Raw genomic sequence first — 24,749 nt, forward strand, 5'->3', positions numbered from 1 at the left:
TTGCTTGAATCTTGCAAGCATAAACTATGAATGTGCAAAAAATCATGGCTCAGGAATATTCTTTACCAGGAGGTATATGAGAGTGCAGAATCTCAGCTCATGAGGCTTATAGAATCATAGGATTGGAAAGGGACCCTTGAAATTTCAAATCTAATACCTTGCTCAGGGCAGGAATCCTCATACTATCCCAGGTAAATGGCTGTCGAACCTTTGCTTGAAAGTCTCCAGTGATGGAGCATCCATTACCCCAGAAAGCAGACTGTTCCACTGCTTAATTGCTCTCACAGTCAAGAAATTCCTCTTCATTTCGAGTTTGGATCTCCCTCTGTAAAGCTTCCACCCATTGGTTCTTGTTCTATCCTCAGTGCTATGAAGAATAAATAAATCCACACCCTTCAAGTATTGGAAGACCATTATCCTATCTCCCTTTAGCCTTCTTTTCTTTAGATGAAATATACCCAATTCCTTTAACTGTTCTTCATAGGATCTAGCCTTTAAGCCCTTCACTCTTCTCTGAATTATTTCAAGTTACTCATCCTTCCTGTATTGTGGTGACCGGAACTGGATACAAAATACCAAGTGTGGTCTGACCTGTGCAGCATAGAGTGGAATTATGACTTCCTGTGATCTTTACCTCTATTGATGCAGCCCAAGATTGTTTTGGGTCCTTTGGCAGCTGCAGTTCATTGCTAGTCCATGCTTAATCTATGGTGTACCACGATACCCAGAGCCTTCTCATAAGTACTACTGCTGAGCCAAGTACCTCCTATCTTGTAAAATATTTTTCCTACCTAAGTGCAGACCCTTACATTTCTCACCACTGAACTTAAAGTGTGGATAGGACCCAATATTCAAGTCTATCAAGATTCATTTGAACCCTGAGCCTATCTTGTGAGGAGTCAGCAATTCCCCCGCCTTTGTATCATTTGAAATTTGATAAGCTTCTATCTCCTCATCTAAGTCTAGCTGATGAGTCTGTAGTTTCCTGGGTCCCCTCCACCCCCTTTTAAAACGATTAGAACGTGTGCCAGTGTTTCTGCAACTTCCCCTGTACTCCGGGGGTTTGAAGATTATAGTCGTGGTTCTGAGATAACATCTGCCTATTTAGCAGTCTGGGATGTAATCCATCTGGTCCCAGAGACTTAATTCACCCAAAGCAGCGAGATATTCTTTCCTTACCTATTTTGATCTGCATTTCTCTTCATGGCTTCTGACTGATTGGGCCACTTTTTCCTTTTGTGGAAGGACAGATGCAAACTAGAAGTTAAGCAGTTTAGCCTTCTCCACGTTGCAAATCACCATCTCACCATGTCCAACTAGCAGACCAACCCCTTCCTTGACTTTCCTCATATTCAACTCATATCCAAAGAATGCTTTTTTGTTATCGTTGGTGTTCATTGCAAGCCTTTGTCTTCCTTATAGATTCAGGCTATTTCCTGATATTCTGCTTTTGCTATATGCTTTTTTCATTTTTTTTTCATTTGTCCTTTTGTTTCTCAGTTTATCAGAGACCTTTTTATGAAACCATGCCAGTTTCATCAAGTGACTCCCATTCCCCCCTCCCCATCATTCCTATTGTTTATGTTTGGGCCTTAATTATCACGTTTTTCAGAATTTCCCAACCCTCTTGAATTGTTTTTCCCTTCAGGATTTCATCCATGGGATCCTTCCTACTTTTTCCCTTAGCTTATTGAAGTCATCCCTCTCAAATCTGGACCATGAATCTGACTACCTTCAGGTCTCCCTGCCTACAATATGGTGAATTCTAGAGTCACATGGCCACTCTCTCAAGGTCCCTACAACTTTCACTTCCTCAACTACTTCTTCCCTGTTAGGGAACATTAGGTTCAGTACAGGTGATCTCCTAGTTCTCTCCTCCATTTTTGGAGTTGAAGTTGTCTGTAAAGCATCTCAAGAATCTGTTGGCTTTCCCACTTGCTGTAGCCTTTCTCGGTTCATGTTTGGGTAGTTGAAATCGCCTATTATCACAGTGATGTGTTTCTTGGATACCTTGCATTTGTGAAGATTTTATCCACATCTTCTGCTTGATTGGGCAGCCTGTAACAACACCCACAGTAGTTTCATTTTCTTTTTTTCCTCCTTAATTTTCACCTAGACACATTTGACAGGATTTCACCTGAATGAAAATATATATGCGGAGAGAGAGAGCCCCCTCCTCTTTTGTTGAGTCTGGTTTTTTTGAACAAATTATATCTTTCCAGTACCATATTCCAATTATGAGTTCCATCCCATCAGGTTTCAGTAATACAGGTTTTAGTAATACCAACAATGTCTTATTTGCCCCTCCATACTAAGACTTCAAGTTCTCCTTGCTTGTTTCCCATACTTTGTGCATTAGTGTACAGGCATCTGATCCCTATAGTACTACCTTTCTTAGGTTTGTCTGTTGCATCTCCTGATGTAGTCCTGAACATCCCTTCCTTCTTACTACTTCCTTTGGTAACAATGCTGACTGTAAAGCAAAAATTGCCATTTTATATTTCCTAGAATGCCACTAATGGGAGAAACCATTTTTGTGATGTCTAGCATTTTACCTCTCAGGTGAGGCTTTATGGAATGAATTTTCCCCTAGAAAACTCTGGCCAATAATTTCCCAAAAATCTTCTGCAAATTGTGATGTTAAATCCTTAGACATTGAAGAATAAAACTATTTTTTTTCCTTTGAAAGTTCAGCTCAATGATACAACTTTGGGTTCCTTTGAGGGAGGCTGAAAATAAAATAAATTAGAATAAAGAATACAGCACCAAGAACTTGCACCTATGATGTAAGCAGTCTCTGTTCCTTGTGTCCTCTAGGGATTAGTTAATTGACTTCTGAGCTAAATTTGGCCATTTAAGTGATGACTCTTGGTGAAAGAGGGTTTTGAAGGATAACTGAACAGCTGTTGAAACATGACTTGCTGGCAATCCATTTGGAGGAGCAGGAATTGGAGACATAATCCATCTGCTTTCCCTTCTATTCCTTGTGGCAAAATTAATAACTGAGTAAGAACCTTGTGAAAGGCCAGCAACAACAGCAAGTTTAAATGCAAACAAAGTGAATTTTTGTTTCTGCATTTTTCACTAATTGCATTTCTCATTTAGAATTTACAGAATGTCAATGATAAGGTTACAACTACTTGTAAATACCAATATAGATGTAAAAAGCAGTTTTTTTCCCCAACTGAAATTTGTTTATTAGAACTGAAAAACTCTGTAGCTTGAAATTTGTATGATATTTATCTTGAACTGACTTCTTAAAAAAACAGATGCTGCTTTTTCAAAGAAAACAATGAAACTTAAGGTTTTTTTTAAAAAGCAGATTGAATGGGCTGAAACATACATTGTAAGTCTTACCCAAAGGGCTAATGTCACTAAGATTAAAAAGCTTTCTCTAGTGTGGGAGAGAAATTGAGAAAAGAAAGTTTGCTTATGGGTTATATTCCTTTAAAAATTGCCAAAATCTATTTTTAAAACTTATGTAAACAAACTCACTTCCAACCCCAATATTAGTTAGCCAAAGGAAGTCGTCTGCATTTTTACAACAATATTATAAAAAAGTATTTTCCAACTTGGCTCTGTCCAGATGTGGTTGACTTCAATTCCCATCATTTCCACCCAGCATGTACAAATGTAATACTAGTTGAGAATGATGGCAGTTGAAATGCAGTATGGATGGATGGCACGAAGTTTGGGAAAGTTTAAAATATAATAGAAAGAAAAACGCTTGGAAGGCCATACTTTTAACTCCAATGAATCATCATAACATCTTGGTGAACCAATTCTAAATACCCTACACATGCACACTAATCATTTTTCTTTCTGCATCCAATCTTCCAACTGCTGGCTGCAATCAATGATGTATTCAAGTTCATTCATCCTCTGAGTGAAAACTGTTGGGCAATTCTGGGCAGCACGGGGGAGGAATATCATTTGCAGCAGATTCATAGGTAACTTCCACTGACTTCAAAGGAACAAGATGATTTTTATTCCTAAAAATCAACAAAAATGTATCTTTTCATTGTAACAGAAAGAAAATACTGTTTCCTCAGGTATCCCTTACTACTTATTTTTGTGTATATTCAGCTTTGATTAGATGAAAATTATTTCACAAAGGTAACATTTGGGCTATAAAATCATCAATGTTTAGATTAATTCATGGAATTTTGCACTGGTCCCAAACCTAACAAAAGTCAGTGGCAATTGAAATGGAAATCTTGTAATTATTTACCATGGAGAAAGCCTGATAAATAGAACACAGCATGAATAAACTTGAAGTAAATACGTACTGGACTGCCATATGAGACAATAATCCTATGTATACTTACTTGAGAGCAAATCATATTGAAAACAGTGGAACTTATGTGTGAAATTGGATTTTATATCTCACAGAAACAACAATGAGGACACATTTGTTCTATTAATTTAAATGGGATTGACTTAGAAGTATACTTAGCTGGACTGAGGCTGGTTTTATAGTTTTGCCAGCAGCTGACTAGAAAGTAGCTGCTTTTAACTACATATTATAAACTAGATAGCAAAACGTTTGCTCAAATGTTTTCTATAATAGGAAAGATAAATTTTTATACAAGTTGAAAGAGAAAGACACTGTGATTGCTAATATTTATTCTATACATAGTTGTACAGGAATATCCCCCACTTAACTCAAAGGAACTTTCTTCTGAATAGATTTGTATGGGATTGCATTGAAGACAAATTTAACAAGAAGTCAGCTGCAAATCTAATATTTGGAGTACCTAAACAGAAGGAAGTCAGCATAGCTGAAAAAAAATGGCAGTCGTGCATCTTATCATATTGTATTTTCAAATGTGTAATCTGAATGAATGCAAGATTTCTGGCCAGAACAGGGAGAATTTTCCTAATGGACTTGTATAATGACTTTTGGTCTAATTTAGAGTAACAGAGCATTGCATATATAAATAAAAAGATCAGGTGCAGTGCACTGAAAACTGCCATGCATTCTCTTCAAAATCTTTTTTATGACAACCATGTTAATAAAGTAAGGGAAAGCTAAGAAAACATTTGCTTAACAGAAAGAAATGCCATTAATGCACACACCATATATTCAGTTTTCAAACAATTTAATAAATAATGAGGATTCATTTATTTCCTTGTATAAAGTATAAATATATCATAGAGTCCTCATAACTTAAAATAATTTACAGGCTGAGGTAGGGGGCTGGGAGAAAGTGGGTACTGGAGTAATGGTCAATCAGAGGTTCTCAGTTTTTCTACTGATTACGCAGACACAGGCAGTGTCAATCCGAATGAAGCGCCAGGATGCCTGCTTGCCTTCCATGGTTAATGCCTTAACAAATGTGTGTGTTGTGGTGCAATAAGAATTCCAATGCCTGGCATCAATGCCTCTGCACCCACTTGATACTGGTTTTGGATCTCTGCACTTGGTCTCAAAAAAGTACTGCTTATAGGCATTGTTATTAAGGTTTACATCCACCATCACAGTCACCTGTTTGCCTTTGATGTCCGTTGCTGTGGTTTTGTTGGCAACCCAGACGCTGACACTATCACACACAGAATACTCCCCTCGGTTATGCACAGGATGAGTTGCACGTTTGGCCCGGATATTCCTATTAAGAGAGTCTGCGCTGTCCAGGAACTCCACACTTTGGCCATCTCCTGACAAAGGTGGGGGCTGAGTGCTGAACAGAACACGAGGTGACTGGAACCGCCTCTTCTGAAAAAGCTTTGGATCCACAATGATGTTTGCTGCTGACCCAGTTTCTTGATCCTCTGCCTTCCTAGGAGCAGGATGGTTCTGATCTCTGTGTTGAGATGTTTTCAGAACATGGTGAGTTTTAGTCCAGCTGGTTTCAGAAAGGTCAGATGTTGCAGGGGAGCCCAGTGGGGCATTATCTTCAGATTTTGGTGCTGCCCATATGCCAATCAGAAATGCTATAATCAGAGTGTAGCACAGCATGGACATTACGCTATGCACCTAGGAGAGATCAAACCAAGATTATTACTGTGAGCAATGACAACATGCAAAAACATGCATTCCAAGATGAGTGGAGATGTGCTGATATAGCAACACCAGTGAAAATGTACAGTTAAGAAATTTCATCTTCTTACGAGGCCCAGCCATGTGGATACCAGATGTTGCTTTTCCCCTTCCCATTGCAGAAAGGATTATTGAAATAGCAAGTCTGCTTAATAAAGTGAGGACGCCAGGAAATAATACTTGGGTTACTGTTAATTCCTGAAGTACTAGAAAATAACTTATATTGAGCAGCGTTTTGGGTTTATGAATAGGGAGAACAGATCCCGGCAAGAATCTCTGTGGGCTAAAGTGGAAATTCTACAGTAAGAATCATGTAAAAAGGAAAAGTAGCTCAAATATACTTTTTCTTGCATCTAGATTTCCATGAGCCATATGTTCCCCAAAAGAGGAAGAAACAAGGCTATTGCCAGACTTGACACAGGTACCTGAATGGGCTGTGGAAGAATAATTTCTTCTAATCTGCACTTACTTCAATTTCTTAAAAGTTTCTCAGATAATAAGTAGTAAAATGCTACTTTTGCTACTGAAATAAAAGCTATATGCAAGTCCTGACCTGATGTTATTAGTTGTAGAATTGTCAGTTTCCCCAGAGAAGTATCAGTACAGTAGACCTTGAGAGAGAATCCAACACCCAGGTAAATCTGCTTAGATTCATTGACTTTAAGGTTTGTTTTTTTTTTAAATCTGTGCTCAGTCGTTACCGACTCTGCAGTGACTGCTTGGACGAGTCCTTTGCAGTTTTCAAGGCAAAGTGTTGGATTGTGGCCATGGTTTAAACTGAGTAAAAGTTCTGAAAACCGATTTCTCTTTCTCTTGCACTGAGTAGACAAAAGCCTAAAGCCTCTTAGATGGGAATGATTCAGACTTTGTTGTTATCTTTAGTTCCGCCATCCATTCTGAAAACTTCAAGACAAAGGCCAGTCACTATTGTGCGGGCTCTCTGACAAACCATAAATCCTCTTGTTCAGTGAAGTTATACTTTACTACAGCTAATAATTTGTGTCAAATTCAAAGCCCTTTTTTTCCAGAATTGTTTGGATAATTTATACTTTGAGGTATACCCAGAGATAATTTATACTCTTAATAGATAGCAGATTTAATAGATAACAGATCCTAGGATACTCATCAATTAGTCAGAGTGGTTGCTAAGGTTGCAGATTCTATGCAAAGTATTTGCTAAAATCACAAGAAAGGAAAATGCTAAGAGGCAATCTACCCAACTTTTCAGGTACAATATCTCAGTTTACAAGAATAGACAGCCAATAGATGGCAGCAGAAGGTTTGAGTTTTATCTTGTTATTGCCATCTAATGTCCATTTTGATTTATGCAACCCACATGTATCCCTACATCTTCACCATTCTGACTCCACTACAAAAGCTGGAGAGAAACAGAGCTTCCAGCTTGTGCTAGACGAGGGACATTAGTTCCAAACCAAATCATGTTACAGCTTAGAGAGGCACCAGATGCTTTAATTTCTCAGATTTACTTGGAGCACTGGGGCCATGGCAGCAATTCAGAACATGTCAAATGAGTTTCCTGATGTCAACAGACATGTTAATGAAAAAAGTTTGTGCAACAAAATTGAAAGACAATATAGGCACATCTTGAAATAAGTCTATATCAGTATTGCTTGCATGTAAGTCCTTTGTAGATTCATTGCTCTATACTAAATAGGAAAGAGAAGTTAGGTATGATAATAAAACGTTATTTGGGTTTCTAACAGTGTGGAGGAGGAGATGTTACTTTAACATATAGCAACATTAAAATAAGGATTTTTGAGATTTTTGACATAAAAATCTTAATTGGATCTTATTGTTCAGAATTAGATTAGCAAGAAATTTAAAAGAAAGAATTAAAAGGAGATAATGGAGAATATTGTTATTTACTTTTACATATTCAAGCAGAGCTAGGTTCTGCGAAACGATGTAGAGGCTTTAAGAAAGGAAACTGGATAATTTGTCTATTCAGAGTCTGGTTGTACACAACTATACGCTCAAGCAGAAGTGCAAGCTTAGTCAAGTAAGATTTTCACAATAGTTGAAACATTAATAATGCCACTGCTGTGTTAATAGGGAGAAAATATAGTGTGACAGGTGCAAATGTCAACTGGTTCAGCAACCATTAAAATAATAATTAGCAAGTTGTCTCTGCATATGAACGATCCTGATTGTCCCAAGATATTTTGTTATCTGACACAGAATGGTGGTCTGCATCCACTTGGCAGCCTGTCCGCACTTATGTCTGTAGGGGTGCTTCAGCTTCCCCCACCCACCTATCTCCCCCCCAACTATGCTCTTTTGGCCCCCTGTATTCCATGACCCCTGCCACCCGAGCATGCCTTACCTGGCCCTTCATGAGGCAACTGCTGGCCGCACAAGGCTTTCTTCCCAAGGTCGTGCACATGTGGTTCCCTCATAAGACCTGGGGAAGATGGCCTCACGTGGCCAGCAGCTGCCTCATGAAGGACCAGGGCAGGCATGCCTCGTCAGCAGTAGGAGCAAGAAGATGGCAAAGGTCAGCTGGGGTGGCTCAGCACAGAGCTGCAGGGGCCTTGGAGTGCAGGGTGGCGAGGGTGACTGTGGCTGGGTCTGGACTGGGGTGGCTGTGGCTTCACACTGCTGTGGCTTCCTGGGTTGCTGCGGCTTTGTGCCACGCTGCTGGGGCTTCTCAGGGTGTTGCAGCTTTGAGCTGTTCTGGTGGGCTGGGCTGGAGTGGCTGAAGCTTCCAGGGGCAACTGTGGCTTTGCATGCCAAGCAGCCCCAAAGCTATGTGGTTCTGGGGCTGCTTGCTGCCTCACAAGGCAGGGTGCAGGGTGGCCAAAAGGGCAGAGATGGGAGGGAGATAGGCGGGTGGGGGGAGTTGAAGAGGAGGCAGTCCCTTACTGAACCGAGGCTTGGGAGAGAGCAAGTCTGGAATGGCTTGGATTGGGGTGGGTCCTCAGCTAATGACTGGAGAAATTCAGTTAATGACAGCAACCGCTGTGCATGACCTTGGGAAGAAAGCCTTTATGAACACATTGCTTAGTGAAAGAAATTCAGGTCCCAACTACCATTCTGAGTTGAGGACTACCTGTAGTTTGGTAGCAATGCATTCATCCATGCTCTCTTTTCTAAAAATTCAAGGGCACACATATAATTCACTGAATCAGCCTACCACACCCTTTTAACATTCTTAGATTTGCTATCAATCAATTTTTAAAAATAATTGCTATTAAAGGAATATTTAACAAGTAAAAACTATAAGAGAAAATACAGATTATAAAAAGAATAGTAAACAGTGAAAAAAGAAAAGAGGAAAAGAGGAAAGGAAAGGAAAGGAAAGGAAAGGAAAGGAAAGGAAAGGAAAGGAAAGGAAAGGAAAGGAAAGGAAAGGAAAGGAAAGGAAAGGAAAGGAAAGGAAAGGAAAGGAAAGGAAAGGAAAGGAAAGGAAAGGAAAGGAAAGGAAAGATGATAAAGAAGGAACTTCCAATCTTCTTGATAGCAGTTATAGATACATTTTTACTTTGCCCTTTCTCTCTAAGGTTACATCATAATTTCCTTCTTTCCATAAACTACCCTTTCTAATCTTCAAACCCATAAATCACAAGTTCATTTTTCTCTGTTTTCAGCAAAAAGTCCATAACGGGTTCCCAGTCACTAATAAATGTGGTTGTTGATCTTTCTTTAATCAAACAGATTAATTTTGCCATCTCTGCTAATTGTGTCATCTTCACCAACCATTGCTCCATTGTGGATATTTCAGAGTCTTTCCATTTTTGCACATATAATAATCTTGCAGCAGTAATCCTATAAAAACATAATCTTCAATGGCTCTTTTCTAACTGACTGTCCATTAATCCCAGCAAGAAAAATTATGGTTTCAGTTGAATGTTGATTTTTAAAATTCTTTGTATCATTATATGTATTGGAACCCAGAAATTTCTGGCTTTTCTACAAGTCCACCAAGTATGATAAAATGACTCTTCATGTTGTGCACATTTTTAACAGAAATCTGAAGTACGTTTATACATTCTATACAATTTTTCTGGTGTCATATACCAACAGTACATCATTTTATAAAAATTCTCTTTTAAGTTTTAACATAATATAAATTTCAATCCTTTTAACCATATATTTTCCCACTGTTCCATCTGTATATTGTGTCCAAAGTTCTTAGCCCATTTTATCACTTATTCCTTTCATTTCAAATTTCAATACAAGTTTATACATTTTAGCAATTACATCATCATACAAATTCATCATTTGTATATAGTTCAACTTCAAATGTCTTCTACTGCTCAATTCCGAATGTCCTATTATCTACCTTAAATCTTTCTCTTAAGTATGCATACGAAAACCACTGAAAACTAAATCTCTCTGCAGCCAATTGCTCTTTTGATTTTACCTTATATTCTCCATGTTCCTGTTCTAACAACTCTTGATAAGTTAACCATTTTTCTTTACCTATTGTTTCTTTCCTTTAAAATGCTTCTCTTGTTGAGACCCACAAAAGCATTTTCAGGCACAGTCTGGGTTTATATCTGTTCCATTTTCTCAATATGTATAATGATTCTTAAAGTCTACATTAATATTAACTTTATCATACCATAGGAACCATGCCATCTGAACCTCAGATTCAGATGCCTTTCTAATTCTAAAATTCTCTTGTTTCTCAGCAGAACCCACTCTTTCACCCTGACTAAGCAGCAGGCTGCAGCTATCAATCAAATTATTAAAAATAATTTAATGATGTGTACATCCTTTACCTTAATCAAATGGTCTTTTTGGACTAATTATTATAATAATTAAATCATATAAATGGAATCCTCATAATGCAAACCTATTAGTATAATTGGTATTCTGTTATGATGAAGTAATTTTGAGTAGACAAAAGAAGACAATCGTTATTTCATACAGATAAATATAGGAAAATCACACTGTGTTTTAAAAAGAACAATTAGCACTTTGCAACTCAAATGATACACTAAGGAAAGGTTAAATACAAAACAGATGAGAAACAAAACAAAATGAAACTTTCCATACTGCTAAAGGTATTATACCCAAAACACAACATATTCTTTTCCTAGTAGCACAGTGTCAAATAACTGATGGCCGGCCGGCCGGCGGGGGGAGGGGGGGGAGACAATCCATTTCCTCAACCCCACAGTGAAACTAATGGCTCTATAGTTCTGCAACATCAAATTATTAAAAGAAAAGAATCTGAATTTTTATAAATTCAGAATACTTCAGCAAATTATAACCTGGCTTTATGTTTACTTTTTCAAAAGTTTCCCTGAATGCACAGGAGCTTATTTAAAAAACAAAGAAAAGTGTCCAGAGTAAGTTTTAAAGATTAGTTATAAAATCACAGTAAGCCTTTTTAAAAAACATAAAAATCATTTGCATGCCTCCAAACTAAAGGTAGTTAAAATTAATTAAAGGAGGCAACATTCAGGCAATAATTGTGCCACAAACAGGAACTATAAAATGCCCACAAAGTATGCTACAGATCAGACCTGTGAAAGTCTGTGGTAGATTCTGCTACATAAAGGAATTAAGCATGTTGAAAACATCCAAAAAAATAATCAGTTAATCCTTGTCACAATTCATTAACTCAGGTATATCCCACCATTCCTCAAAGAGTTCAAGATGCTACAGAATGTTCCCTTAATCATTACAACAGCCATTTTGAGATACAGGTTGGACTGAAGTAATAAGTGACTTTAAGTCACCTGCTGAATTCCATATCAAGTGGGAACTTAAGCCAGAATCTTCCTGGACTCATAACCATCACTTTAACCAAGATTCCCCAAGATAAGGTTTTGGCATTGGAGACAATCAAGCCTAAAATGCATCAGTTTTGAAATCCCAGACTTGGACTATAATTGAATCACACTCTCTACTCTCTCAAGAGAGACAGGAGATGTAGTTGGGTATTTTAAACTTTGTGCTCAGCTTCTGTTTCTTGGCTATAATCCCTACCTTATGCTGGGAATTAACAAAAATTGCCTAGTGTTGGTCAGCAATCCATAAATTTTGTGGTGATGACCTTCCTTCTTCCCAAGCTCAGGGTCTTGCCACTGATCTCACTTTGTACCTCTGAAGCACTGTACAGCTCACAGGAAATTCTCAGGCCCTCTCTTCATCTCTAAAGTTGGAAGGGAGGAGGCAGGTCCTTTTCAATGGGGGGAAAACAGATACCTCTTCTGTCAAAGAACTGTGGGAAGGAATAGGGATTTGCCAAACATACAGTATCTGTCAGGTACAGAGGAATGGCTGCCCGTCTCGACCTAGAAAAGGAGAATGATCAAGCCCTGCCCCTATAGATGACAATGTTAAATTGGTCAGTCTCTACAACCTGTCTCCAGAAGCAGCCTGCATCGCTCTGTTTCACACATATTATAGAATTTAAAGTAGTGAACTACATCAGTTACATCTGTAGGACAGACAACCACCTCCGCAAAAAAAGCTACATTTAAAACAAAACAAAAGAAAAGAAAAACTTGTATCTATTCACAGTCCTCATTAATGTCAAAGGTCCATTAAAACAAATACAGCCTTAAGACTTGGAACTTCTCCCTAGACAAGGAGTTAAGTTAGAGAGGAATACCGAACAGCAAGAGGATCTTTTTTGGCCCACTCTATCTTGTGGTTTTCTGGTCACTTTGGGAGTCACCTTATTATTATAGTCTATGGCTAACAAGGCATTCAGCTGTGGTTCAGGGACAAACACCATTTTTGGGAAATGCTGGCACAGTGCACTGAATAGATTCTGTACTGGGTGCTCAAGCTGGTTCTCTCTTTTCTTCTGGGTCATCCAATAACAAAGATTCCAACTGAAAACTCCGACTGCAAATCTAGTCTTTTGCAGCAGAAGGGGAAGCTTATTAGCTGATGCATTTTTCTATTATCTATTTCTTTCTTCTAATTCCTTATACTTCACTTCCCTATGTATTCAATTGTCTTCTTGCCTTCCACCATCATTTTCCTTGCTTTTCCTTCTCCCTCTATTGTCCCGTGAGCTTCTTTGTGCCTATTTCCTCCTGTTTGGACTATCCATTGAAATAGACTCCCCTTATCAGTCCACACAGCTTTTTAAATCTCAGCAATAGACATGCTCTTGCTGAGATTTGCACTCACCAGCAAATAGCAGCAACTCCTATTAGTGATGTCATTCAACCTGGTACCCTGCTCCATCAGGAGAAGGCAATAACCTCCAATGGTGTTTGTTCCACCAGAATGAGGTTTATTTAAACTGTGGAGCAGAATATTTTTGAAGAAAGTTGCAAAAGCAAATACACTTATATCATAATGGACTGATGGCTTGATTAATTACATATACAGAAGTAAAACAACTAGAAAAGCTGATTAAGATAAGAATAAGCCATACTGTGTCTTTCGTCTTAATGTCTCAAATACGTTTCACTTTTGCATAAATAACCAATTTTCATACATTGGTATATTCTTTTTCCTTCCTTGCCACAGCTTGGAATCTTAGGCTGGCAATATATTGGCAGTCACTAACATCATGTTATTGATCAGAGAGCTGCTCCATCATCACAATCTTTACTGCAATCAGATATGAAAATGAGAACGGCTTCAGTTTACTATGAGGCCAAGGCGAAACAAAAATAAAGTAAAACTGCTTGGAGTGGGTGCTGTATTGAAGCAGAAGTGTTGATTTTAACAATAGTTCTAAAATTTAAATCTTTCAAAGCAACAGCTTCCAAAGTTTAAAGGGGACATGGGGACAACTCCTGAATATTGTGTCTTAAATTCCCATATAATCAACATATGGATAATTTTTTCCCTGAAATTACAGACTTACAGGTATGGACTATCTTATGTCCTATCCTAATAACTGGGGGTGGGGGTGGGGGAGAAACAACCAGCAGAAAATCAAACTAATTATCTGATCTACTTTCTTGCATGCAAACCTTCTGATTTATTGATGTACATGACTACCAACAATATTCATTTTCTTTAGATTTAGGCTCCTGGAGACTACTAGAGTTTTGTATCATTTGAACTTATTTTTAAACATGCAGTTTGAGAACAAGTGATGGCTCATACTTTAACACTCCAACCAACACCCCAAAATCTTCCAGAATGCTATTAAATGTCTAACTCTCATCCTGAATCTAACACTTTAGCTTCAGAAAATAAAAAACTGCATGTTTTGTTCTTTCTTTGCTCTGATCTGTGCATTAACACATTCCATAACTGGGAGGAGGACGGAGGGAAGCTAAGCCATGATTCCCAAATGTCTTGATCTGTTCCAGAAGAGTTCAGTTATTGAGAGCAATCTCCATAACAAAAAGTATTTGGCCATTCTGCATGGGCCTTTGAGAGGACTCCAACAGTCCTACTAGTTCTATTAAACCCTGTCCAAATATAAATCTTATCATCAGGAATTACAGGGTTGGAAGGGATCCCAAAAGGATCCCTAGCCAATCCCAATCCCTTTAACAATATATTTTATTACATTGTAATCTATGTTCTGGACTACAGCCTTTGTTAATCAATTTTTTTTTTGCTCCACACATATGCCAAAATTCAAGTGTTCTCATCTTCCCACAAAATACAAAATGTACTGGATTACATTTGTGTAGGACTATCCTATTAAAATAACATTTTTGCATAAAATCTGCCACATTAAGCATTGTTAATCACAAAGCTACTAGCATTGGCTTATGCCAAAAATAACTGAATAGCATTTCCAAGCGCTGCCATCCTAAGCAAACACAGTCTCTATTTCAACCGGCAGTTTGTTTTAACAAGAAAAAAGTTCCCATTTCAGCAGTATCTTTAATATTCTTTTATTCTGTATTTTCTGGATAGTGTAACAAGGATAAATCCAATAAATGCAGCTCTGTCAAGCAAATGAAATTAAGGACAGTATCTGTCAGTATTTTCTTAGCCTATCCAATTTACAGGGATTAACATCATATACCAAAATGAACAGTTTATTTACAAGTTGTCAATCCAGATCTAAATTCTCTTTTCCCCTTCCTATTTGAACTAGATGAAACCTATTCATTTTAATAGTAAGCAGCCAAATTTATGCTCCTTGCTTATGTAGGATATCACTGACAACCAAACTAGGTCATTTTTTAAGTGCAGTGGGGGAGAAGAGGTGTCTACTCAAGAACAATACAATAAAAAATAAAAATCCTATTCCAGTTATAAAATATGATTCAATAATTATTAATGCATGCACAAATAGCCAATGCTAGTATCCAAAATCAATATAAGCACTTAACATTTCTAATATTCACATCAACAATGTTTTAGAAACTTAATTTACAACATATTATTTATTATACATTATAAATATTACAATAGAATGCCAGTAACATATACATGCTTTTCCTGGGAAAAGTAGATGCTTTTGTTTCTGTCATGGTGAGACCTAGTTTCTTTGACAGAGTGACTGGTAAGATTTAGAAATATGTAAGGTTAAGAATTAATCTTTATTCCCAGCATTGCAGCTCTCTTGCAGCATAATTTGTTTACCATTATTGGTGATCTGATTAAAACACCTTTTCACACTCTTCCAAGTAGTCTACCAGCTCTCTAGAACTTTGTTTGGATACATATCAATATTCTGAAAACTTCAAAATATTCTCCTAAACCTATGCAATTTTTACTGAAAAATTACTTAGCAGTAGTCAGTCAGATGCTAACACAACAAAGAGTCAAATACTATTAACTTCTGCAAAACACTACCTGGATTACTTACAGTATGTCAATCAGAGGTTGTGTCTGATGTCTTGCAGTGGTTGTGTCTATTTAAAACAAATGTTTATCCTGAAAATGTCTATAACACTTAAAATTTGTCTCTTTATGAACTAGGATTGGATAGCTCATATTCTTGATCTTTGCAGATGAATTCCTAGGGAAATTTGAGAAAGTTTTGAGTCACAGCAGATAGTATCACTTTTAAGATCTAAAATGAACAATTTATATCTCTGAAACACAGATTTTTGCCTTGGTGAAACCCCTCCAGAAGCTAAAATCAGAAAATTCAATGTGAAACATCAGTTTGAATTTATTACAAAGAAATTGCTTAATATAACTACTGTATAGTGTTAACTTTGTCTGATGTTGAAAGCTAAGCAGGGTCTGGCCTGGTTAAGACTGTGATGAGAGACTACAAGCAAATTTCACAACAGTAGGACAGACTGGGAAGTTAAGAAACCTCCCAGAAGAAGGAAATTGCAAATCACTCCATGCTATTTCCCAGAAAACTATATGGACCTTTCCAGTCATTTAGAATCGAATTCAGTTCAAAGGAGACTTTGCATTTTACAAAACTCACTGTTATTTCTCAAATTCTCCAATGACAACTGTCACAATATTACATAGCTATAATTTCAGTGGGGTAAAAATATTGCTTATCCTTGCAATTGTCTTACATTTCAATATTACAAATATTTCTGCACATCTAAGCGCAGATTTCACCAGACTGGTTCACTTCAAATGCATTGGACTTCAACTCATATAACATCTTGGGGGATTATTTGAATTGAAGAACCAAGTTGGCAAAGCTGTTTGAGTTTCCCATGTATTTCTCAGATTTTGTATAGTGATGTTGTTGGATGCTATGATCAAACTCTGGTTTCATTTTCTGAAATAAATGGTTATTCATATTGCTAACATGAAGGTAACAGAAGACTTGCTCACATCCATTCTACATTCCCTTTCCTTTTGTGGTTTTCAGAACAAACAGTTAGTTTTAAATAATTCCATATAATTTTGATATACACTAAAAGATCAGCTCATATTATCACATTACACTGTGTGCCTAATTTCACAAGGCTACACCAGATGAGGCAAAGATAATTGTTAGGGAAGAGTGGCCCTTTATTACACATGATACAAAGGATATACCTTCCTCATAACTTTTTCAAAAAGGACTCAACAACTACTTCATTCAGTAGACTTATAGTTCTTGAACCTGTATTCTTGAAGTTACTGTTTATGGCAGTTTACCCCAATGTTGTTCAGTTGAGATCTGTTGGACTATAATTGCCCTCATTCCCAGAAGATAGAGAGTAGGTTGCAGAAAGCTGGTTTGTGGTTATTTTAGACTGGAATATAGTGACTCTGGTACAGGGTTGTTAGTTTTAATTTTTTGGTAAAAGCTGTCTTGAGCCCAAGATATTTTATGCCCAGGCAAACATGTCTTTCACTATTCCATGAACAGAAGACGAGCACTAATAGTCTGATTCAAAGGGAATGAATAGGATCCTTAACTTAAACTTCCAGCACTTCACTCCTACCCTTCTCCAAGCCTCTGTCAATTATGACCACTGCTTGATTCTGCCTAGAATTAGGATCAGCTTGGCCTGAGCTTCGAAGTGGGAGTATATAAATATTTTAATTAAATAAAATACACTATTAGTATAATATACTATAAGTATCCTACCCTATATTTAAATAATATCGAACTATAATGCTTTTGATTTCTGACAAAATGTCAATGACAGGGATGGCTGGGCTATCAAAGAGTGGTTTCAGCTTGTCAAGAGTTTCATTAACTCAGTAGCAAAGGTCAGGGGGAGAGATGAAAGCCTGCTATCCTAAATTTCCTAGATATACATATAATTGCATTAAAAAACCCTCACAATCTTCTAGGGTTTCGTCTTTCTGGTTCCATTTGACCATGACATCTTGAACAAAGAACAACACTCTAGCCAGGGAACTGGCTCGGGGTTAACAAAAGTGCCATAGATCCCATCTGCCCTGAGAGACGTGGTTTATTTGAGTAAGAGAATCCTTGAGATTAAGTGAAGTTTTCTTTTTTTCCCACACCTATAGAATGAAGGAAACCCGGCACTCTCTCCCTCACCACTAACCCCATGCAATTTAGACATTTAAGACTAAAAAAAAAAAAAAAATGAATTCAAACAATTTCAAGCATAAATTGGAATTTTTCTCCACCCCCAATCACAGCAATGATTTTCTTTCAATAATCAATGTCCAGTACCTAGTCATTCACTTTTGGGAAGAAAAATCATCTTAATTTCTTAATAAAGAGTGACCCCTCTGAAACAGCCAGATGAAACAGAATTCTGGTAGATTAAAAAAAAAGTTCAGTTGGAAGTCTGGCTTTGGTTTCATGTTATCATCCTAGCTTAATAATGATGTAGCTAATTCCAAATTTCTATTTCTCTCTAAGAATCAGTAATTGGATAATCTTGATATCTCATTTTACAATCCAGATTTGGATTACACTTTTTTGGAGGTACTTTCACTGTGGAAGTCTAATTCATATTAGAGTTGTGCAAACATGTCCTTTTGAAATTATCCATTCTTTTTGTGGGCAGAGAAATTGGGGAATCATTTCATGGAATTTCTTCAAGTGAAAGAAAAATTCTCACCAATTTCTCAAGTATAAGGATCACCACAGCGGTATTAATAGGATATTTTATTTTCTAAAGGAGCATTGTAGCAATGTTTTGGCAACCTAGCCACCATTTTGTATCCTCCGCAATTCCTTAAGTTTGTTTGGGGGCATAGTGAGAGAAAATGAAGCTTCTAATGAAAAATGGTGATGAATATTCAGATAAATTCTACAAAGGGCTGCTTTCTTTTTCTGGGCAGGTGAAATGTAAGGCAAAAAACAATCTGAGAAATTTTCTCAGAAAAATCTCCTTTGAAAAATAATGGTCACTATTTTCACTCCCCAATCCCTCAAAAGCAGTTTGAAGACAATCTGCAATTGACTTCTGCCAACCTCAAAATACTGAGACCAAGAACCAAGGACTTCATGTAATCACTGTCCTACCCTAAGCTCCCAAGTCCTAGAAAAACAAAAAATCCTCTTATTCCATTCCATACAGAAAGGATACAAACAAAACAAAACAAACAAACAAAAAACCCAAAATAAAACACAACCTTGACCCCCAGCCCCCAACAGCTACATCCTTACTTCATGTTAATAAGGACACATGTACCTGGCCATATGCAAAATAAATAAAAAGGGAAAAGAAAGGCAGTTTCTGTGAAAGGGAGATGAAAAGCCATCAAGCTGCTTCTCCCTTTAGAAAAATCTGCTAGGGTCAGGAGCTGGCAGGTGAAGTGAGGAAAGAGTTCCTGCAAATGGAGAAACAGAACACCCACAAGCTCCACAGAGCAACAATATTTTAAAAAGGGGTAGTTTTAGTGCAGTTTTAAATACACTGCAACTGAGCACAGCCAGATTTTGAACACATCTGGCAATGGGGAATTGCAAAGCTTGAGAGCTGGTTTTGAACTGTTGCAGAGTCCTCATGTGGGAGAGCCCTTTGGCCCAGCCCCAAATCTGTCACTCTGTGTTGCTGCAAAAGAGCTATCTCAGTTATTACAGTTATGTATTAATTACAGAGCAACACTTCTTAACAGTTAAATGTAATCACATGGACAGGAATATAACATTTTTAGTTATCATTTTGAACGTGATGTATTTTGCTTCTCTTAAGCGTCTTTCAGATATCTGGCAGCAGACCAAAGTATTCACAGGCAGTGATTCCTAATTCACCTTCATTACTGCAACCACCAACTTTTTTGTTTTGCTATACAACTGTGTGACACCGAAGATACTATAATACACTGTGACAAAAAACACTCGTTTAGTATGCAACTGGATACACATTTAAATGGGTGCAGATTCTGCCTATATGGCTATAAATGAAATACATACTTGAATGGGAATTCTAACATGCGTAGAGCTCAGTCAGGGATTCAGAGTGACAGCAGTACCATCACTGCAGATCTAAGTGTGAGGATTGCCTGGCATAGGGATGTGTAATCATGCTCATTATACAATCTCCTCATAGGCTAGAATCACCAGGTGAAAGCAGAATTTTAAAAAATGGTATCAGAGTAGGAAAAGAAGAGAACAGTGAAAAAGACACTAGTAATGTTTGGGGATTGCTTATGCATCTCTTAAAATGCTCAATAATGTTTAAAAAATGTAATGCCATTCTAATGGATTATTTATCATGAGGATTTTTTTCCTTGTTTCTAGTTGGAAAAATCATGGAGGCCTATGTTTTAGTCCACACATATGAATACAATCTGTTTCAAAGGTATTATTTTTGACAGTTGATTATGTGATATGCATGCTGATAAAGTGCTAAATCCTAGGCAAACATGAGGCCTAAAATATTTTAACTGATCCTCTAATAAAGAGAAAATGTGCTGAATTATTTGGTCATAATTTTCCCTTTGTCTCGTTATAATGTATTTGGCTACATTTTCCTTGTGGTCTGTAATACTATAGTTTCCTTTTTGAGTTCTTACCCTCCTTAGTCTCCTGCTTTGTAAAGTAGGTGCGTTCATTGCTTTGTTATGGCTTCAAATACAGAACATGAAGAACCGAACAATGCATTTAAAACCTTAACTGTGCAATCAGTAGTTAAAGGCGCACTGTTGGACTGTGTGGTTTTCAGTAGAAAATCAAACCAAGGTTTTGAGGTTATGTAAACTCGTGAAACCTTTGTTCAGTTGATGACATAGTCCATAATAGGTCTAAGTGGCACCAATAGGAATCTGGTAAGTTTTTAATGGAAACAAATGGCAAAGCTGCTTCCAAGAGCATCAACATATATATACATACATACATACATACATACATACATACATATATATATATATATATATATATATATATATATATTTATGTTGAATAATGTACTATCAATTCTCTCCTGCTTCTATTTAACAGTCATAAGAATGGATAAGCTTTTGGGGATCAGAGCCTGCAAATTTATCATTTTTTTTTTAAAACCAGACATAGATGTCTAAAATTTGGAACTCCTTGAATAGTATTTTTTTTAATTTGGACTTTGTTTCTCAAGGACTACAGCCAAATTATCCAAAATGTCTGTCATTATTTTGGGTAATGTAGAGCTGGCAATTTTACCCCTTTCTCCTTGTAAACAGCACTGCATACATTAGGCTTTAATTCCTTCTTTATCTCATCTTATCTTCCTTCTGCGGTTAATATTTTTTTCATACAAATTTTAAAAGGCTTTATATTTTGCAGAGGGTTTTTCTTTTTCGCTCAAGCTGCATAGCAACAGTTGCATGGTTGTACTCAGACATGCAACATCCTGCTCATTTATCTGTATGAGGCTTCTAAGTGTTTCTACAGAGGAATATTTTATAAGAGCAGAGCTATAGAGAACGAGGGTGGCTGAATTTTCTGTTTTATAGGAAGCTGGGTGTGGATAATTGAGATATGAAACTATCTACTTATTCAATTTTAGCACCCAAGCCAATCTACAGTAACTATAATTTATGGCATTGTTGGAAGATAGTGTGCCCTGTTTCTAAAAATCAGATTAAAATTGGTGATGCAAGCATTGGTGGCATCGGGAGCCAAGTTTGTCTTGTGAGAAAAAAGACAGCAAAGGGCAACACCCTCGAAGAAACTATTACAAAACTGGACGTATCTCAAAAGGTGAGCAGAATGTTGAATCTGATAATCTCTATCCTGTGAAAGTTTGCAATGGAGAAGCAAACCCATATTAATTAAGCAGTTCATATTAATAATGCCTTTCAACTTGATAATCAGCATGGATTCATTTATCTCTGGACTAAAAGTTGAAATGTAAATAATATGCAGATAAATAAACTGAAAAATTCCATATGTTTCTAAGTACCAACAATAGTCAGTGTCAATCCATCCCTTTTAGGCCATATCATTTTCTGAAGAGTTGGCCACCGAGCTCTGTATTGTTGCTTTGACAATTCTAAGTGCTAACAGGGTGATACAGCCACTGCTGAGTTATGTTGACATATGAGATAATTTAATCCAAATTAGATAATGAAGACGAAAATGATCTCAGAACAAACAGTTCTAAAATTAGCACTGTGGAAGCCAAGCGTACGTATGCTCTGTGGCAAATGGCTTTTTAAATAAATGGTAGAAGAATTGTGTACGACATTCAAACAAGAATGTGCACTTGCTATTCTGGATTCCACACACAGACACATTTTATAGTCATTTGCAACTATCCCTATCTGATATGTCTATTTAATATCTGATATATACTGGACTTATTACTGAATTCCAATTCAGTACAGCCAATTCTAATAGCTTTAGTCTCAAACTATCTGGAATAGATCAGGTTGCACTAGTAAAAATATAAATGATATAAAAACAAGCCACAGAGTACATTTATTCTGTGAATATCATCATAGTATTTTAAATGGCTAGGAGCATTTCAGTAATGACAAATGTTAAAAAATACTTCCGACTATTTATCGATCCATTGTCCAAGCATATCCAGAAACTAGAGGAGGCCCACGTATCCTGAGAACAAAGTTATTCTCTTTTCTTTTTGTCTATTGAGTAACTTTTGTGATCTGCTTCTTACAAACATGTGTAGTCCTACACATACCTATTCAGATCAATTAAGCTTACTCCTAAAATGAGTGGATATAGAAATTCAGTCTCAATCCACTACATACCCAGTTAAATGAACTGGAACTGAGAAGTTTATTATTTATACCATCCTTTGATGTAGAAGTAGGACAATATAAATAATTCAACTAAATCAACACATATATTAATCTGAAAGTGAGATTTATCAAAAGGTATGAGTCTTAAATTATACAGAGATTTCTTAGAGTCAAACCTAATGGGAGCTAGGATTTTCTCACAATGCAAACTTCACTGCTGGCTCAGGTGACATAAATATAAGCAGAATGCACAGATCATATCTTAGGAGGAAGAGGAGAACATCCAAATTCTTAAGAAATAAAGCCTTTTTATCCACTTTATCTGCATAGGGCTAAAAATGATTATTTGCAAATACTACTCGTTTTTAAAATTGTTTGCATAATTAGTAGGACTGTGCACACATTCAGAAGCGTTTTGGACTTTATGTGAGCACAGTACCTATATGCTATTTACGAAAGCATGCCTACTTTTGCAGGCTTCTAAATAAGCCTGGAAAAATGTTGCAGTTGCTTTTAAAGTCATATTTAATATGCCCTTTGGAGCAGCAACCTCCAGGAGATTTGTACAGCCCCTGCCTTGTCTGCCTTCAGCCAATCATTGGAAACTTTTTCCCCCCTCATGCTTTGGGTTAGGTGTTTGAGCAGGGCTCTTGAAGTTGCGGGTGATATATAGGATGTTATGTTGTCCTCCGGCCAATGGTTGTTGTTATATAATATTCTTTTAACTTATGAAGCCACCCAGCATCATTTTGGAATTGGGTATCATAAAAATCCAGTCAGCCAGTCAACTCTCTAAAGCAGGAGCAGCTTTTTTTCCCCCTAGGATGCACAGAAGCCTGAAAATGAGGTTCAAAGCTCTTCTTCCTAACCATTTTCCAAGCATGTACACCCCAAATAATTAGCCATCTGTGGTGGAATAATCAGATTTGATGTTTCACTCTTAATTTATGTAATTTGTATTTTAGCTTTCTAGAAGAACAAATCTAAGGGTAGCAATGATGAATTATAGACTAAAAGACAATCATATCACATTATCATAATACGAAACAGGATATTTTAATGTATAAGAATTTGCTTTGAAGTACAGGACCTGGCAATACTCCTTAGGAATATTGAGTCAATAACCATCTAATTAATCAAGATAGGACTGGACTGTGCACTGAGGCCAATAATCACTGAACCATTGTAGTGCAGACAAAAGCTGTACAATTAAGAAAGGTGAGGCTTAGCCGAACAGTAAATTCCATGAATCATCAGGGTGGAGTTGAGGTTGTGGTAAGAGAACTATTATTTCTTAACTATATTTTCTTCCATGTGATTATGAAATTATGTAAACATAAAATTATATAAGTGGCCATGCCTTAGCTATAAACAACCCACTGTCTATTAGTTGCTTATGGCTTCTGAGGAGTGATTTCCTGACCACTGTTAAAATTATTCAGAAAAGGCCAGCCTTTTTTAATTCCCCCCATCCCCATTAATTGCAGAGATAAGCCATATAATCATATTTCACAAGAAAGAGTTGATTATAATATCTACAATAAATCTGCCCCCCCCCATCATTTTCTAAATTTTAAGAAAATTCAGAACAAATGCAATTCTTCAAGTATGCTGAACAACATGGGTCAGTTTTTTGTACACTAATTCTTCATGCCTCATTGGTGGTTTTTGTTTTAAAATGTGTGTAACAAACTGGAAGAGAATGGCAATGAGAATGGCCAGGGTATATGAATGAAATACAATATATGCACACACTAATTTCAGCAAGCTATCTGAACAGGTACCACATGATATTCTGAGCAGGAAGCTCATTGTGGACTGGGTGGCATGTCACTTAAGTGGATACATTACTGGCTTGAAATGTGTACCCAGGGAATGCTTCTCAGTGGTTCTTCATCAAACAAGTGGGCTGACACAAGGCCCAGGCCTCAGCTTTCTACTCATCAACATTTAACACATAAGAAAATGAACTAGGTTTAGAGAAGGGCAAGAAGTATGATTAGAGGATTAGGAACTGACAGAGATGGAAGAAACTGGACATATTTAGACCCGAGAAGATGGGGGAAGCATATGATAGCACTCTTAAATACCTGAAAATATACCACTGAGAAAATAGTCAAGACCTGTTCTTTATAACCCCAGAGCGCAAGGTTTAAGTTATGGAATGGAATAATGGATTCAAGTTAAAGAAAAGCATACTGCAGTGAAGTATTAAAAAAAATCCTAACAGTAAGAGCAGATTGATAGTGGAGGCAGAGGAGTCCCAAGCATTCAA

The 24,749-nt window shown here is 37.0% G+C and overlaps 1 protein-coding gene across 8 annotated transcripts in view; it reads right to left on the reverse strand.

The window, feature by feature from the left end:
- Positions 1-3,732: 3,732 nt before the first annotated feature.
- The window catches only part of NGF (nerve growth factor), a 67,172-nt gene continuing 46,155 nt past the window's right edge, over positions 3,733-24,749 (reverse strand). For 6 of the 8 annotated variants that reach the window (XM_025167082.2, XM_088153588.1, XM_088153589.1 and 3 more), the window contains one exon: positions 3,733-5,977. In XM_025167082.2, coding sequence (XP_025022850.2) covers positions 5,234-5,965 — 732 coding nt within the window. In that variant the 5' untranslated portion in view covers positions 5,966-5,977 and the 3' untranslated portion in view covers positions 3,733-5,233. Of the gene's footprint in view, positions 5,978-15,761; positions 15,915-24,749 lie in introns of all 8 variants that reach the window. The other 2 variants (XM_088153587.1, XM_007428924.3) reach the window with 2 other exon arrangements.

This window comes from Python bivittatus, unplaced genomic scaffold (genome assembly GCF_059951505.1).
Source record: "Python bivittatus isolate LINGU-HERP-01145 unplaced genomic scaffold, Pbiv_v1 ctg000700_np1212, whole genome shotgun sequence".
NCBI classification, from domain to species: domain Eukaryota; kingdom Metazoa; phylum Chordata; class Lepidosauria; order Squamata; family Pythonidae; genus Python; species Python bivittatus.